This window comes from Oncorhynchus mykiss, chromosome 1, assembly GCF_013265735.2.
Source record: "Oncorhynchus mykiss isolate Arlee chromosome 1, USDA_OmykA_1.1, whole genome shotgun sequence".
Classification (NCBI taxonomy): Eukaryota; Metazoa; Chordata; class Actinopteri; order Salmoniformes; family Salmonidae; genus Oncorhynchus; species Oncorhynchus mykiss.
In genome coordinates, this window is record NC_048565.1 from 78,890,478 (window position 1) to 78,908,877 (window position 18,400).

Here is an 18,400-nt window from a genome sequence, read left to right on the forward strand (position 1 = left end):
TTGCTGAGTTTAGAAGAAGCTGATGATGGAGATTGTTAATTTTGTTTTATAATGAAATTAGTCAACCATGTCCAGTGACAACCTAGTACTCTAGGGCCTATAATGAATGACAGGTTTCTGTGAGGCTAGCCCTTTAGCCATGCCAAACAGACATATCTGGCCAAACACTGGCTTGTATACCAGAGCACCAATCACAGAGAGTGGTCTTGCCTGGGCTTCAGTGTAGAGTCTAGATCACACTCCCCAAGCCAAGCATCAGTCTAGCTACCACCTTGAACATAAAACAATCTATCGCTTCCAGATTATAGAAGTGACATTGGACTTTTTATCCCTTGGAGTGGCCTACTCAGGGTGATTGGACTGGCTATTTAGCTGAATAACAATGAGAGTGAAACAGTGACCTTCCATGACTGCATGAGAAGGCTTGGAAGCTATGGAGTAAAATGTTTAAACTTTTTTCAAACATCTAATCTGGATCCTAACTAGAAGATAAACATTCCCCTTTAATGGAGTTTCTTTCTTCGAACCTAAACATTGAGTCTCTGTGTATCTCCATCTGTCTCTCAATTCAATTTAAGGGCATTATTGGCATGGGAAACATATGTTAACATTGCCAAAGCAAGTGAAGTAGATAATAAACAAAAGTGAAATAAACAATAAAAATGAACAGTAAACATTACACTCAAAAGTTCCAAAAGAATGACGACATTTCAAATGTAAATTATGTGCAAAGAACAAAAGGAAAAAAATAAACAAACATAAATATGGGTTGTATTTACAATGGTGTTTGTTCTTCAATGGTTGACCTTTTATTGTGGCAACAGGTCACAAATATTGCTGCTGTGATGGCATACTGTGGTATTTCACCCAGTAGATATGGGAGTTTATCAAAATTGGATTTGTTTTTGAATTATTTTTGGGTCTGTGAAATCTAAGAGAAACATGTGTCTCTAATATGGACATACATTGGGCAGGAGGTTAGGAAGTGCAGCTCAGTTTCCACCTCATTTTGTGGACAGTGTGCACATAGCTTGTCTTCTCTAGAGAGCCATGTCTGCCTACAGCAGCCTTTTTCCAATGGTTAGGCTATGCTCACTGAGTCTGTACATAGTCAAAGCTTTCCTAAAGTTTGGGTCAGTCACAGTGGTCAGGTATTCTGCCACTGTGTACTCTGTTCAGAGCCAAATAGCATTCTAGTTTGCTCTGTTTTTTTTTGTTAATTCTTTCCAATGTGTCAAGTAATTATCTTCTTGTTTTTTTCTCGTGATTTGGTTGTGTTTAATTGTGTTGCTGTCCTGGAGCACTGTGGGGTGTGTTTGTGAACAGAGCCCCAGGACCAGCTTGCTTCTCCATCTCTCTGTAGGGGATGGCTTTGCTATGGAAGGTTTGGGAATCGCTTCCTTTAGGAGATTGCAGAATTTAATGGCTCTGGCTCTTTTCTGGATTTTGATTATTATCGGGTTTTCGGCCTAATTCTGCTCTGTATGCATTATTTGGTGTTTTACGTTGTACACAGAGGATATTTTTATATTTTTGTAGAATTCTGCATGCAGTCTCAATTTGGTGTTGGTCCCATTTCGTGAATTCTTGCTTGGTGAGCGAACCCTAGACCTCACAACCATAAAGGGCAATGGGTTCTATAACTGATTCAAGTATTTTTAGCCAGATCCAAAATTCATATGTCGAAATGTATGTTCCTCTTGATGGCATAGAAGGCTCTTCTTGCCTTGTCGCTCAGATCGTTCACAGCTTTGTGGAAGTTACCTGTGGCGCTGATGTTTAGGCCGAGGTAAGTATAGTTTTGTGCTCTAGGGCCACGGTGTCTAGACTGAATTTGTATTTGTGGTCCTGGCAACTGGACCTTTTTTGGAACACCATTATTTTTGTCTTATTGAGATTTACTGTCAGGGCCCAGTTCTGACAGAATCTGAGCAGAAGATCTAGGTGCTGCTGTAGGCCCTCCTTGGTTGGGGAAAGAAGCACCAGATCATCAGCAAACAGTAGACATTTGACTTCATAATCTAGTAGGGTGCTGTAGACTGTTCTAGTGCCCTCGCCAATTCGTTGATATACATGTTGAAGAGGGTAGGGCTCAAGCTGCATCCCTGTCTCAACCTACGACCCTGTGGAAAGAAATGTGTTTTTTGCCAATTTTAACTGCATACTTGTTTGTGTACATGGATTTTATAATGTTGTATGTTTTTCCCCCAACACCACTTTCTATCAATTTGTATAGCAGACCCTCATGCCAAATAGAGTCAAATGCTTTTTTGAAATCAACAAAGCATGAGAAGACTGCCTTTGTTTTGGTTTGTTTCTTTGTCAATTAGAGTGTGCAGGGTGAATTTGGTCTGTCATTGGGTAATTTGGTAAAAAGCCAATCTGACATTTGTTCAGTACATTGTTTTCACTAAGGAAATATGAGTCTTCTGTTAATGATAATGCAGAGGATTTTCCCAAGGTTGCTGTTTACGCATATCCCACGCTAGTTATTGGGGTCAAATTTGTCTACACTTTTGTGGACTGGAAGATGCCAGAGATAAGGAGGATGTTAAAACGTTTTAAGTATAGCCATTTGTAATCTGTATATTTTATCATTGAGGATACCACAGGCCTTTTGGGGTTGGAGGGTTTGTATTTTGTCCTGTAGTTCATTCAATGTAATTGGAAAATTCAGTGGGTTCTGGAAGTCTTTAATAGTTAATTCTAAGATTTGTATTTGATCATGTAAACTCAGCAAAAAAAGAAACTTCCCTTTTTCAGGACCCTGTCTTTCAAAGATAATTAGTAAAAATCCAAATAAATTCACAGATCTTCATTGTAAAGGGTTTAAACACTGTTCGCATGCTTGTTCGATGAACCATAAACAATTAACGAACATGTACCTGTGTAACGGTCGTTAAGACACTAACAGCTTAGAGAGGCAAATGTGGTCACAGGTATGAAAACGTAGGACACTAAAGGGCAATAAATTGCAATGTCCGTACTGTGAGACGCCTAAGACAGCGCTACAGGGAGACAGGACGGGCAGCTGACCATCCTCGCAGTGCATGTGTAACACCTGCACAGAATCGGTTCATCCAAACATCACACATGCTGGACAGGTACAGCATGGCAACAACAACTGCCCAAGTTACACCAGGAACGCACAATCCCTCCATCAGTGCTCAGAATGTCCTCAATAGGCTGAGAGAGGCTGGACTGAGGGCTTGTAGACCTGTTGTAAGGCAGGTCCTGTTGTAAGGCAGGTCCTGTTGTAAGGCAGGTCCTAAACAGACATCACTGGCAACAAAATCGCCTATGGGCACAAACCTATCATCGCTGGACCAGACAGGACTGGCAAAAAGTGCTCTTCACTGACGAGTTGAGGTTTTGTCTCATCAGGGGTGATGGTCGGATTCGTGTTTATCGTCGAAGGAATGAGCGTTACACCGAGGCCTGTGCTCTGGAGCGGGATCGATCTGGAGGTGGAGGGTCCGTCATGGTCTGGGCCGGTGTGTCACAGCATCATCGGACTGAGCTTGTTGTTATTGCAGGCAATCTCAACGCTGTGCGTAACAGGGAAGACATCCTCTTCCCTCATGTGGTACCCTTCCTGCAGGCTCATCCTGACCCTCCAGCATGACAACCAGCCATACTACTCATTCTGTTTCGTGATTTCCTGCAAGACAGTAATGTCTGCCATGGCCAGCGAAGAGCCTGGATCTCAATTCCTTTGAGCACATCTGGGACCTGTTGGATCGGAGGGTGAGGGCTAGGGCCATTCCCCCCAGACATGTCCAGGAACTTGCAGGTGCCTTGGTGGAAGAGTGCAGTAACATCTCACAGCAAGAACTGGCAAATCTGGTGCAGTCCATGAGGAGGCGATGCACTGCAGTACTTAATGCAGCTGGTGGCCACACCAGATACTGACTGTTACTTTTGATTTGAACCCCGCCTTTGTTCAGGGACACATTATTCAATTTCTGTTAGTCACATGTCTGTGGAACTTGTTAAGTTCATACAAATATTTACACATGCTAAGTTTGCTGAAAATAAACGCAGTTGACAGTGAGAGGACGTTTCTGTTTTTGCTGAGTTTATATGTTTTTGCTGTTTGTTCTTTGTTATAGGGCCAAAAAGATTGGAGAAGAGGTTTACCCATACATTTCTGTTTTGGATAGATAACTCTTCGTGTTGTTTGTTTAGTGTTTAACAATTTTCCCAGAAGTGGTTAAAGTGTATGGATTCTTATATTACATTGAGCTGATTTCTGATGTGCTGTTCCTTCTTTTTCCGTAGTCTCTCCCTCCCTTTTGCTCCCCAAACTTCCTGCATCCCTCCCCCCTTGCCTCCCTCCATCCCTTCCTGCATCACACCCTCCCTCCTTGCCTGCCTGCCTCCCACCCTCCCTCCTTCCTTGCATCACACCCTCCCTACTTCCTTGCATCACATCCTCCCTCCTTGCATCACACCCTCCCTCCTTGCATCACACCCTCCCTCCTTGCATCACACCCTCCCTCCTTGCATCACACCCTCCCTCCTTGCATCACACCCTCCTTCCTTGCATCACACCCTCCTTCCTTGCATCACACCCTCCCTCCTTGCATCACACCCTCCCTCCTTGCATCACACCCTCCTTCCTTGCATCACACCCTCCCTCCTTGCCTGCCTCCCTCCCTGCATCCCACCCTCCCTCAATTCCCTGTATCACACCTTCCCTGCCTGCCTGCCTCCCGCCATCACTCCCTGCCTGCATCACCCCCTGCCTTCCTTCCTTCCCTCTCTGTCATCAGCATGCCCTGTAATGCCCCTGCAGTCACTGTATTCAAAACGAATATTCATATAAGAGCAGACGCCATCTGGCCAGCTCCCATTCTATAGCTCTTTATGGGGTGTTAATGATCCCCACTGTATTACTGAAAGGTGATCTGTTACTCACATCAGATCTCACGTAAAACACCCAGGGGGTCCAAAAACACACACAGGAAGGAACACACATAGCTCTAAACCTTTAGTACTAACTCAAAATACAAGAGCAAAACAACTTTCCCGGAGAAATGAAGTCTATGAGTTACGATTACCTTTTGGTTTATGGCTAGTTCCACTTTTCAAATGTAAAGAATGTCTACCGTAACTGTTACAACAGAACGTGATCCTCCATCTCAGGTATCCGAGGCTGGGTATTCACCCCTACGGAAAAGATACACTATATATACAAAAATATGTGGACACCCCTTCAAATTAGTAGATTTGGCTATTTCAACCACACCAGTTGCTGACAGATGTATAAAATCGAGCACACCGCCATGCAATCTCCATAGACAAACATTGGCAGTAGAATGACCTTACTGAAGTGCTCAGTGACTTTCCACATGGCACCATCATAGGATGCTACCTTTCCAACAAGTCAGTTCATCAAATTTCTGCCCTGCTAGAGCTGCCCCGGTTAAGTGCTGTTACTGTGAAGTGGAAACGTCGAGGAGCTACAAAGGCTCAGCCGCAAAGTGGTTGGCCACACAAGCTCACAGAACGGGATCGCCAAGTGCTGAAGCGCGTAACACGTAAAAATCGTCTGTCCTCAGATGCAACACTCACTACCGAGTTCCAAACTACCTCTAGAAGCAACGTCAGCACAATAACTGTTTGTCGGGAGCTTCATGAAATGGGTTTCCATGGCCGAGCAACCGCACACAAGCTTAAGATCACCATGCGCAATCCCAAGCTTCGGCTGGAGTGGTGTAAAGCTTGCCACCATTGGACTCTGGAGCAGTGGAAACGCTTTCTCTGGAGTGATGTATCACACTTTTCCATCTGGCAGTCCAACAGACGAATCTGGGTTTGGCGGATGCCAAAAGAACGCTACCTGCCCGAATGCATAGTGCCAACTGTAAAATTTGGTGGAGGAGGAATAATGGTTGTGCTGTTTTTCATTGTTCGGACTAGGCCCCTTAGTTCCATTGGAGGGAAATCTTAACGCTACAGCATAGAATTACATTCTAGACGATTCTGTGCTTCCAACTTTGTGGCAACAGTTTGGGGAATGCCATTTCCTGTTTCAGCATGACAATGCCCCTGTGCACAAAGCGAGGTCCATAAAGAAAGGATTGTGGAAGAACTTGACTGGCCTGCACAGATCACTGACCTCAGCCCCATTGAACATCTTTGGGATGAATTGGAACGCCGACTGCGAGCCAAGCCTAATCGCCAAACATCAGTGCCCGACCTCAATCATGCGCTTGTGGCTGAATGGAAGTAAGTACCCGCAGCAATGTTCCAACATCTAGTGGAAACCCCTCCCAGGAGAGTGGAGGCTGTTATGGCAGCAAAGGGGGGACCAACTCCATATTAATACCAATGATTTTGAAATGAGATGTTCGACGAGCATACTTTTGGTCATGTAGTGTATCTTAGCTTTGCACTTCAACTTGACTTTCATAAAGCCTAGTGCTGCTATATGTTGAGGTCAAAAGTCAGTAAACACCCTTTCCCTAGGGCTGCAGAATGTCACCTGTCAGTTCTTCTTTGGTTACACACACTGTGTGTGTCTCTGTGGACCCAGGCCTGGGAGGCAAATAACAGTGGAGAATGACAAATGACAACTATGGCTTTAGGGGTCAGGGTTCAACTCTGATGGGAGTGAGTTGGTGGGTGGGCACACGCTTGTAGCAATGAACATCACACGTATGATGTTTGCATGGAGGAATGTGTGGTATTGTAAGGTGGGGGGGTTGGTTATACTTATTTAAGTACAGGTAAAGTAGGTCACTTCTATTCCTGTACCATATGCCCGGAGGTTGAAGCTGGTAACTCATATTTTCAAAGCAAAATAAACAGGAGTCAAATACAGTCAGCTCAAAACATAAGGATTGCGTCAAACCAACAACAGATGGACTATCACTAGCCTAGTGAGGACCAGATGTCCTATCCATAGCCTAGCGAGGGGCCAGCTGCACCATCACTAGCCTAGCCAGAACCAGCTGCACCATCACCAGCCTAGCGAGGACCAGCTGCACCATCACTAGCCTAGCCAGAACCAGCTGCACCATCACCAGCCTAGCGAGGACCAGCTGCACCATCACTAGCCTAGCCAGAACCAGCTGCACCATCACTAGCCTAGCCAGGACCAGCTATACTAATCACCAGCCTAGCCAGGACCAGCTGCACTATCCATAGCCTATCCAGGACCATAAGCCTAGCCAGGACCAGCTGCACTATCCATAGCCTAGCCAGGACCATAAGCCTAGCCAGGACCAGCTGCACTATCCATAGCCTAGCCAGGACCATAAGCCTAGCCAGGACCAGCTGCACTATCCATAGCCTAGCCAGGACCATAAGCCTAGCCAGGACCAGCTGCACTATCACTAGCCTAGCCAGGACCAGCTGCACAATCCATAGCATAGCGAGGAGCAGCTGCATTATCACTAGCCTAGCCAGGACCAGCTGCACTATCACTAGCCTAGCCAGGACCAGCTGCACTATCACTAGCCTAGCCAGGACCAGCTGCACTATCACTAGCCTAGCCAGGACCAGCTGCACAATCCATAGCATAGCGAGGACCAGCTGCATTATCACTAGCCTAGCCAGGACCAGCTATACCAACAACAGATGAGGAGGATGTGGTTCTTAACTATGATGTGTGCATGCATATGATTGGTACTTACCCATGTCGTAGGCCAGGAAGTCAGCAGAGAAGCACTTGGCTCCGTTACTGAGGGACGTGTCGTTGTGGGTGTTTCCTCCAAACACCAGCAGAGTCCCACTGGTCAGCACTGCTGTGTGGAGGTACCGCGCCAGACCACTCTCTCTCAGGATCATCCTGTCAACACACACATCAGCACTGTACTCAGTCACCATGCTAATGTTTTAATGTGTCAATTATGAGAGTGTATGCGAGTGCATGCGTGTCCATCCCTGGGTGTGGATTACAGCAGTGTGTGGGCCAGTCTGGGTCACGTGGCTTATGTAAGGGAACAGTTGGTCTGAAGGTCACTCTCCATAGGCTAGGTCAAATACCCAGACAGACGCCATCAATAATGTGGCACCATGGACACACACACACACACACACACACACACACACACACACACACGTCCCCACGTTCTGCTTAAGAACAGCTGTGCTATCACTAGCCTAGCCAGGACCAGCTGGACTATCACTAGCCTAGCCAGGATTAGCTGTACTATCCATAGTCTAGCCAGGACCAATAGCCTACCCAGGACCAGCTAGCTGTACTATGACTAACCAAGCCAAGACCCGCTGTAATATCACTAACCTAGCCAGGACCCGCTGTACTATCCCTAGCCTAGCCAGGACCAGCTATACTATCCCTAGCCTAGCCAGGACCAGCTGCACTATCCCTAGCCTAGCCAGGACCAGCTGCACTATCCCTAGCCAGGACCAGCTGCACTATCCCTAGCCAGGACCTGCTGCACTATCCCTAGCCAGGACCAGCTGCACTATCCCTAGCCAGGACCAGCTGCACTATCCCTAGCCAGGACCAGCTGCACTATCCCTAGCCAGGACCTGCTGCACTATCCCTAGCCAGGACCAGCTGCACTATCCCTAGCCAGGACCAGCTGCACTATCCCTAGCCAGGACCAGCTGTACTATCAACAGCCTAGCCAGGACCAATAGCCAAGTCAGGATCAGCAGCCTGGCCAGGACCAGCTGTACTATCCCGAGCCTAGCCAGGACCAGCTGTACTATCCCGAGCCTAGCCAGGACCAGCTGTACGATCCCGAGCCTAGCCAGGACCAGCTGTACGATCCCGAGCCTAGCCAGGACCAGCTGTGTATTAATGAGACACCCTTGGAGAGTGGGGTCACAGCCAGTTTGGCACTGTGTGTCTAAATATGTGTACCTCCCAACAATATAATGTGGTATGTGTACCTCCCAACAATATAATGTGGTATGTGTACCTCCCAACAATATAATGTGGTATGTGTACCTCCCAAAAATCTAATGTTGTATGTGTACCTCCCAACAATACAATGTGGTATGTGTACCTCCCAACAATATAATGTGGTATGTGTACCTCCCAACAATATAATGTGGTATGTGTACCTCCCAACAATATAATGTGGTATGTGTATCTCCCAACAATATAATGTGGTATGTGTACCTCCCAACAATAAAATGTCGTATGTGTACCTCCCAACAATATAATGTCTATGTGTACCTCCCAACAATATAATGTGGTATGTGTACCTCCCAACAATATAATGTGGTATGTGTACCTCCCAACAATATAATGTGGTATGTGTATCTCCCAACAATATAATGTGGTATGTGTACCTCCCAACAATAAAATGTCGTATGTGTACCTCCCAACAATATAATGTCTATGTGTACCTCCCAACAATATAATGTGGTATGTGTACCTCCCAACAATATAATGTCTATGTGTACCTCCCAACAATATAATGTGGTATGTGTACCTCCCAACAATATAATGTCGTATGTGTACCTCCCAACAATATAATGTCTATGTGTACCTCCCAACAATATAATGTGGTATGTGTACCTCCCAACAATATAATGTGGTATGTGTACTTCCCAACAATATAATGTCTATGTGTACCTCCCAACAATATAATGTCTATGTGTACCTCCCAACAATATAATGTGGTATGTGTACCTCCCAACAATATAATGTCGTATGTGTACCTCCCAACAATATAATGTCTATGTGTACCTCCCAACAATATAATGTGGTACGTGTACCTCCCAACAATGTAATGTTGTATGTGTACCTCCCAACAATATAATGTGGTATATGTACCTCCCAACAATATAATGTCTATGTGTACCTCCCAACAATCTAATGTGGTATGTGTACCTCCCAACAATATAATGTGGTATGTGTACCTCCCAACAATATAATGTGGTATGTGTACCTCCCAACAATATAATGTCTATGTGTACCACCCAACAATATAATGTGGTATGTGTACCTCCCAACAATATAATGTGGTATGTGTACTTCCCAACAATATAATGTGGTATGTGTACCTCCCAACAATATAATGTCTATGTGTACCTCCCAACAATATAATGTGGTATGTGTACCTCCCAACAATATAATGTCTATGTGTACCTCCCAACAATATAATGTGGTATGTGTACCTCCCAACAATATAATGTGGTATGTGTACTTCCCAACAATATAATGTGGTATGTGTACCTCCCAACAATATAATGTCTATGTGTACCTCCCAACAATCTAATGTCGTATGTGTACCTCCCAACAATTTAATGTGGTATGTGTACTTCCCAACAATATAATGTGGTATGTGTACCTCCCAACAATATAATGTCTATGTGTACCTCCCAACAATATAATGTGGTATGTGTACCTCCCAACAATATAATGTTGTATGTGTACCTCCCAACAATATAATGTGGTATGTGTACCTCCCAACAATACAATGTCTATGTGTACCTCCCAACAATTTAATGTGGTATGTGTACTTCCCAACAATATGTGGTATGTGTACCTCCCAACAATATAATGTCTATGTGTACCTCCCAACAATATAATGTGGTATGTGTACTTCCCAACAATATGTGGTATGTGTACCTCCCAACAATATAATGTCGTATGTGTACCTCCCAACAATATAATGTGGTATGTGTACCTCCCAACAATATAATGTTGTATGTGTACCTCCCAACAATATAATGTGGTATGTGTACCTCCCAACAATACAATGTCTATGTGTACCTCCCAACAATACAATGTGGTATGTGTACCTCCCAACAATATAATGTGGTATGTGTACCTCCCAACAATATAATGTCTATGTGTACCTCCCAACAATACAATGTGGTATGTGTACCTCCTAACAATATAATGTGGTATGTGTACCTCCCAACAATATAATGTGGTATGTGTACCTCCCAACAATATAATGTCGTATGTGTACCTCCCAACAATATAATGTCGTATGTGTACCTCCCAACAATATAATGTCGTATGTGTACCTCCCAACAATATAATGTCGTATGTGTACCTCCCAACAATATAATGTCATATGTGTACCTCCCAACAATATAATGTGGTATGTGTACCTCCCAACAATACAATGTGGTATGTGTACCTCCCAACAATATAATGTGGTATGTGTACTTCCCAACAATACAATGTGGTATGTGTACCTCCCAACAATACAATGTGGTATGTGTACCTCCCAACAATATAATGCTGACTATTGCATTGGTGTGCTTTTTCAATTTGGGCTTTTCAACTATCCAGCAGTGAGCGTCTAGGCACCGTATCTGAACATAGGCAAGACAAGCATCTTGGTGTTAAACATGGCGGCTGACATCTACCTAATATAAGGGATGTGAAAAGTGTCCAAAGCAATTTGCTTTTCCGCAAAACATCTGTACACTGAACATCACTAAACAAACCGCAGGGCAATGTTTTCATTTCCAATGGAAACGACAGCCGAAAACATGTTGCAGTGGACGATGGCCGTCCACTCGAGAGAAAGTCTCAACAGACAGGACCAACCAAAACACACACACAGGAATGTCCTGAGTGTGTCTCACACACAGCCCACCCAGTCTACCCACCTGTTATTAGACCGTGCCAGGTCCAATAGAACGTCTGTAGCTCCAAACCACTCCTGACCTGTTTGGGCCGGGGGGGGTGCTAGTGTGCTCACTGCCTGTCACTACGCTTTTCTTCACTTTCTGTAGGCTCCCCAAGAGTAATTCTCTACATAGATCACTGGGGGTTTCACCATTGAACAGTGTTGTTTTAAAGTCATCCTGACAACAAGTAGACTTACAGCTAGTCTAAACTCCAACACAGAGGGAGCAAAGAAATACATGAAATGCATTGCCTCGTAACTAGGGAGTTTAGCAAATAAATGCATTATGCTACTGGGGCACTGGGGAAAATATGCTTACTTTACACACCTTTTTCTCAGGGCTGGCAAATTAATACAGCTGAACTCTCAAGTGAATATGCATCCACTGATACAAGCTCAAACAGTGAGACATGCAGACAGAGAGACAGGCAAACAAACAGAGACAGGCAGGCTGGCAGACCGGCAGAGACAGGCATACAGACAGACAAAACAGAGACCGGCAGAGACAGACAGAGAGGCCGGCAGAGACAGACAGAGGCCGGCAGAGACAGACAGAGAGGCCGGCAGAGACAGACAGAGAGGCCGGCAGAGACAGACAGAGAGGCCGGCAGAGACAGACAGAGAGAGGCCGGCAGAGACAGACAGAGAGAGGCCGGCAGAGACAGAGAGGCCGGCAGAGACAGACAGAGAGGCCGGCAGAGACAGACAGAGAGACCGGCAGAGACAGACAGAGAGGCCGGCAGAGACAGACAGAGAGGCCGGCAGAGACAGACAGGGAGGCCGGCAGAGACAGACAGAGAGGCCGGCAGAGACAGACAGAGAGGCCGGCAGAGACAGACAGAGAGAGGCCGGCAGAGACAGACAGAGAGAGGCCGGCAGAGACAGACAGAGAGGCCGGCAGAGACAGACAGAGAGGCCGGCAGAGACAGACAGAGAGGCCGGCAGAGACAGAGAGAGTCAGACAGAGAACCAGGCAGACAGACACTCTACCAAGCTAATATCACTCACCAGGTCTGTGTCTGGACCTCATAGCGATACAGTTCATCCACCAGGCCATACTTGTTGGCAGGCAGGGCCTTGTAGCCCCCGTGGACGTAAACACACCTGCTGGAGCTGTCATACACACTGCTGTGGCCATAGCCACCCTGGACAATGGCCCCGTTGGTCTCAGGGACCTGCCAGGAGTTTGTCCCTGTGTGACAGAGGCAAAAGAGAAGTGCATCTTAGTGTGAGTTGGCCAACATGATTGGATCAGCTTTGAGACATACAGTGCGGAGAATAAGTGTGCCAAATGAGTGTGTGTATAAAAGGCTGCCTCTGGGAGACAGACAGAGCCAGCGGGAGAGAGCACTTAAAGTCCCCTTGTGAGAGATGAAGGAAGGGATGGAGAGAGGGGGAGGCCACGGAACATGCGGATACACTGAGATGTATCCACAACTGGCAGACTCAAGTCCGTCCGAATGAAAGTGACTCAAGTCCGTCCGAATGAAGTGACTCAAGTCCGTCCGAATGAAAGTGACTCAAGTCCGTCCGAATGAAGTGACTCAAGTCCGTCCGAATGAAGTGACTCAAGTCCGTCCGAATGAAGTGACTCAAGTCCGTCCGAATGAAAGTGACTCAAGTCCGTCCGAATGAAGTGACTCAAGTCCGTCCGAATGAAAGTGACTCAAGTCCGTCCGAATGAAGTGACTCAAGTCCGTCCGAATGAAGAGACTCAAGTCCGTCCGAATGAAGAGACTCAAGTCCGTCCGAATGAAGTGACTCAAGTCCGTCCGAATGAAAGTGACTCAAGTCCGTCCGAATGAAGTGACTCAAGTCCGTCCGAATGAAGAGACTCAAGTCCGTCCGAATGAAGAGACTCAAGTCCGTCCGAATGAAGAGACTCAAGTCCGTCCGAATGAAGAGACTCAACTCTGTCCGAATGTGATGAAATATCACAATATCCATAGTGCTCTAAATAAAACTAATTACAGGATAAATATGGTTTGATCACACACAGAGAGACAGAGAGAGACGGAGCGATATGAGGGAGGGGGATGAGGGGAGAGGGATGAGTAGAACTCATTAATCATGTCTTCTCCCAGACGGTCCGGCCTAGGTGCCAGCTACTCTTAATGATGAGAGAGAGGTGAGGAGAGAAAAGACAGAGGGCGAGACAGTGAGAGAGCATGCGTGCATGAGGACCACATTGGAAACACATTTTTTTGTTAGTACTTGTAAGTGCTATCCTCTGGGTCCACATTACACATTTTATTGTATATGTCTCTTACCCAAATCAATTACATTCACAGTCTAGTACCCACTTATTTTACCCTGAGCACTAAGTGTGCCCTAGAGTACCCAAGACTGTAGATGTTCCAACTCTCTCCACAGGCTTTAATGTGGCTGAACTGGTCTGCAGTGAGCTGTCCTGCCGTGGAGTCTCCTACAGGCTAAAATGCCTTGTAATGCAGGCATTCACCTGATCGTAACCCCTCAAAGCACTGTACTGCAGCGCCATCTGCTGGTATGAAAAACCTAGGGGTTCCACAGTGGTCACAAGCTCTGGTCAAAGAACCTTGGCCAACAGCATTCAAGAGGACAACCTTAAAGGCTCTGTGAATAGACGGTAGGTGTGTTTACCATCAAAACAATAAGATTATAACAGTACTATGCAGGTGTGGGCACACCCAGGGGGCTTTTAATGGAAATAGGAGTGCTGTGGCTAAACATGAAAGATCATGGGCCTTCCATTAAGAGATGAGTGACAGCGACACCCAATGATGACCCCAGCAACAATGTTTTCGTCGCTAAGCACCATGAAATGAATACAACGTTGCTGCGGGCATCTATGGTTGTTGCTGTCACCTTTGCCTATTTTGGAAGGCTCGAAATCTGCCACTGGGCTGTAGGAATGTAAAATCTGAATTAATTCATGTGGATTACTCATCATGGCTGAAAACCCCACGACCCATCCAACTAGCCACTGTTGGACCTACTGATGTTGTACTCCTGCACTTTGCTGATGTAGCTGTAGACAGGGGAGTAGCCGAAGAGAACCACCATGACCACATCCCCATTGGTCAGTTCAGCCAGGTGGGCGGAGTGACCCTCCACGGCGTAGGGCTGTCCCTGGACCAGGCTGCTGGGGTTCTTCAGGGACCAAGTACGACTAGGGATGTTGAAGACCCACAGCTCGTCTGTCACGTTGCCTGAACCAGCCTCCAGCTTCCCCCCGTACATGTAGATGTCGTCCTGAGGAGGGGGGAAAACATCAGCAGCATGAGATGACAGAGGGTTAGGGATTGTGGTTGTATAAAAACACACAAGATTAAAGAGGTTTCTATCCACGACTGCCCTCGACAGAATGTCTGTTCTCTGTGTGTTCAGTATGAAAAGAAGGTGAGACACACCGCATTCCTCAGTGTGCATGCCATACTTGCACGTGTGTGTGTGTGTGTGTGTGTGTGTGTGTGTGTGTGTGTGTATGCCATGCTTGTGTGTGTGTGTGTGTGTGTGTGTGTGTGTGTGTGTGTGTGTGTGTGTGTGTGTGTGTGTGTGTGTGTGTGTGTGTGTGTGTGTGTGTGTTGGCATTATTGAGCTGTACGGCCATGAGCTTCTCCAAAGAGTGTATCATCTCTGGACCCCAATCACGACAGAGACAGACAGGGTATAGCTGTGAACACCAACAATCATTGAGAAAGGCTGCTGCTATAGCCCTCTCATACCGAGGTCAACTACTGGCTTCTCCCCATACACTGAATCACATGATACTACAGATAACAATCAACTACCTTAACCTGACAGTAACTTTAATATGCTACTAAAACCTTTTCAGGCATCTTGGTACTTCAGCTGTAGGGTTCTAATGCAGCTATATAATACAGTCATTATTGCTATGGCATCCTGTTTTTACAGTGCAGACTACTACTGTACAGCAACGCTCCATTTCATAAACATAGAGCAACATACTGTAAAGTACCTAGAGGAGCTCTGCCCACACAGGAACAACTGGAACATCCTGGCACAGGTAACAGTGTCGCTGCACCGCAGGGGGCCAATTATACCGTCTCCCTGGCCACGAACACATCTACAAGGGACCCAACAGCCTTAAGAGCCTCAATGTATTTTCTGTCAAGGAAATCTGGTTCCCTCCTTTTACTTAACCTCAGCACGCACTGCCAACCGCACTGCCAACCGCACTGCCAACCGCACTGCCAACCGCACTGCCAACCGCACTGCCAACCGCACTGCCAACCGCACTGCCAACCGCACTGCCAACCGCACTGCCAACCGCACTGCCAACCGCACTGCCAACCGCACTGCCAACCTCTCTCACACTTATCCCCGAACCCCGGAACTAAAATATTGCGTAATTGCGTCAGTTGCTCAATACAGTTCTGGGGGAGGTTGTTAGGAGAAATATACCAACTCTATGCAAGTTTCAGGCTCGTCTATGGGCCAAATGTCCCCTCCCCTTCCGAAATTCAGGAAGACAAGAACACCTGTGAAATCAGGATTTGTCCAAATGATCAGTGACAAAAGAAATGGCGTACCGGAACAAGGTTTCTCATTGGTCATCCCCAGTCTGTTGACACATGCTATGATACCATTTTTTAACCTGCCTCTGTCCATTAAAAGTTTACTCTCACACACACACTGTCTGAGTCCTGTAGTAGAAGCAGTTGGGAGGGAGAGGTGTGCAGAAAACACGCAGCCCGACACGCAGCCCGACACGCAGCCCGCTTTTTCAGATTTGTGAATACAAAATGTGAATACCAAGCAGGGGATATTATATAAACGCTATGATCTGAATGCATGCGTAAAGACGAGCTATTGCTTCTGTCGGTATATTAAAATCAGAAATGGGCGGGCAATGGGCTGTATTCCTAGCAGCAGCACACACCGTAATCTCTCAATCCTTAGAGGAGAGAGAGAGAGGAATAACATATCCCAGGGTTGGGTTACAGACTTGAGGGGAATAATGTGTGTGGATGAGAGAGAGTAGGAGAGTGTGTGTGTGGTATGTGTGTGGTGGTGTGGTGTGCGTGATGTGTAGTGTGTGTGTGGTGGTGGTGTGTGGCGTGGGTGTGTGGTCCCATCCCTGACCCTGGAAGTCTATTCTCTCATGTTCCCGTTTCCAGGTTTGTTGGCTTGATGTGTGTGCTGCACTAGCTCAGCATAAGCCTTACATTAAAAACCTCAGAGTAGGTGTTCATTTATATGCTAATTGTGGATTCCTCCTTTACGTATGTGGGGCTGGTGGCTGAGGAACAGCGGCCAAACAAGGCGCTTCCCACTTACAGAGAAACTGAACAGAGTGAAGGAGCTGGGTTTTATAACAGAGTGAAGGAGCTGGGTTTTATAACAGAGTGAAGGAGCTGGGTTTTATAACAGAGTGAAGGAGCTGGGTTTTATAACAGAGTGAAGGAGCTGGGTTTTATAACAGAGTGAAGGAGCTGGGTTTTATAACAGAGTGAAGGAGCTGGGTTTTGTAACAGAGTGAAGGAGCTGGGTTTTATAACAGAGGGAAGGAGCTGGGTTTTATAACAGAGTGAAGGAGCTGGGTTTTATAACAGAGTGAAGGAGCTGGGTTTTATAACAGAGGGAAGGAGCTGGGTTTTATAACAGAGTGAATGAGCTGGGTTTTATAACAGACTGAAGGAGCTGGGTTTTATAACAGACTGAAGGAGCTGGGTTTTATAACAGAGTGAAGGAGCTGGGTTTTATAACAGAGTGAAGGAGCTGGGTTTTATAACAGAGTGAAGGAGCTGGGTTTTATAACAGAGTGAAGGAGCTGGGTTTTATAACAGAGTGAAGGAGCTGGGTTTTATAACAGAGTGAAGGAGCTGGGTTTTATAACAGACTGAAGGAGCTGGGTTTTATAACAGACTGAAGGAGCTGGGTTTTATAACAGAGTGAAGGAGCTGGGTTTTATAACAGAGTGAAGGAGCTGGGTTTTATAACAGAGTGAAGGAGCTGGGTTTTATAACAGAGTGAAGGAGCTGGGTTTTATAACAGAGTGAAGGAGCTGGGTTTTATAAGAGAGTGAATGAGCTGGGTTTTATAACAGAGTGAAGGAGCTGGGTTTTATAACAGAGGGAAGGAGCTGGGTTTTATAACAGAGTGAAGGAGCTGGGTTTTATAACAGAGGGGAAGTTACACAGGTACAACTATAATATCTCTGTTCTGACCAGGGTTTCCGTTAGGTAAATGTGGCGCTGGACATTTGACCGGCAGCATTTTAATTTACCGGACATTTGAGAAATTTGCCGGACCCATATGCATTGGATGTGTAACCTGGTTAGGGCTTTCACCCACGGTTCTCAGAATGACAGGAATCCCAATTAGATGATGGTAATTCATATTAACAGAAGATGCAAGTGGAGGAGGAAATGATGCCCACTTTGAAGATGTTAGAATAACTGTCCACGTTTCCTTTTCCTCAGCCAACAAGACAAGTAACAAACAGCAATATCACTGGCCTTTGTCAATCTACTGTCCCACATAGTAGAAAAGTGTACCTATTCAATTGGTCAGCTTGTCGAGAAAGAAACTTTAAAAAGCAATGAGTCTCATGCAACAGATCAGAATGCTTAGCTTAAAACTTTTTTTTCACATAAGTACAGCAATGTGCACAAGGTAGTAAGTAGGGCTACACACGAATGTTTGTTCCATAATGCAATTAGCAAGAAAACACTGTTGTCAAAAAAATGTATTTAAAGAGGGGAGATCTAATATGCAATGAAATAAAGTTTATATAAAATAATTACCACCACAGAAATGGTCTGATTTTGGCCAGGCTACTAGACAATGAAATACAGTTTATATAAAATAATTAC

General features: G+C 45.8%; 1 protein-coding gene across 2 annotated transcripts in view; it reads right to left on the minus strand.

Annotated features, from left to right (window-relative positions):
- Positions 1–18,400, minus strand: part of LOC110532724 (attractin-like protein 1) — a 323,112-nt gene that overhangs the window by 254,194 nt on the left and 50,518 nt on the right. For both annotated transcript variants that reach the window (XM_036986147.1, XM_036986138.1), the window contains exons 8-10: positions 14,558–14,813; positions 12,588–12,771; positions 7,644–7,798 (exon numbers count right to left, since the gene is read on the minus strand). In XM_036986147.1, the coding sequence (XP_036842042.1) occupies positions 7,644–7,798; positions 12,588–12,771; positions 14,558–14,813 (595 nt within the window). The remainder of the gene's footprint in view (positions 1–7,643; positions 7,799–12,587; positions 12,772–14,557; positions 14,814–18,400) is intronic.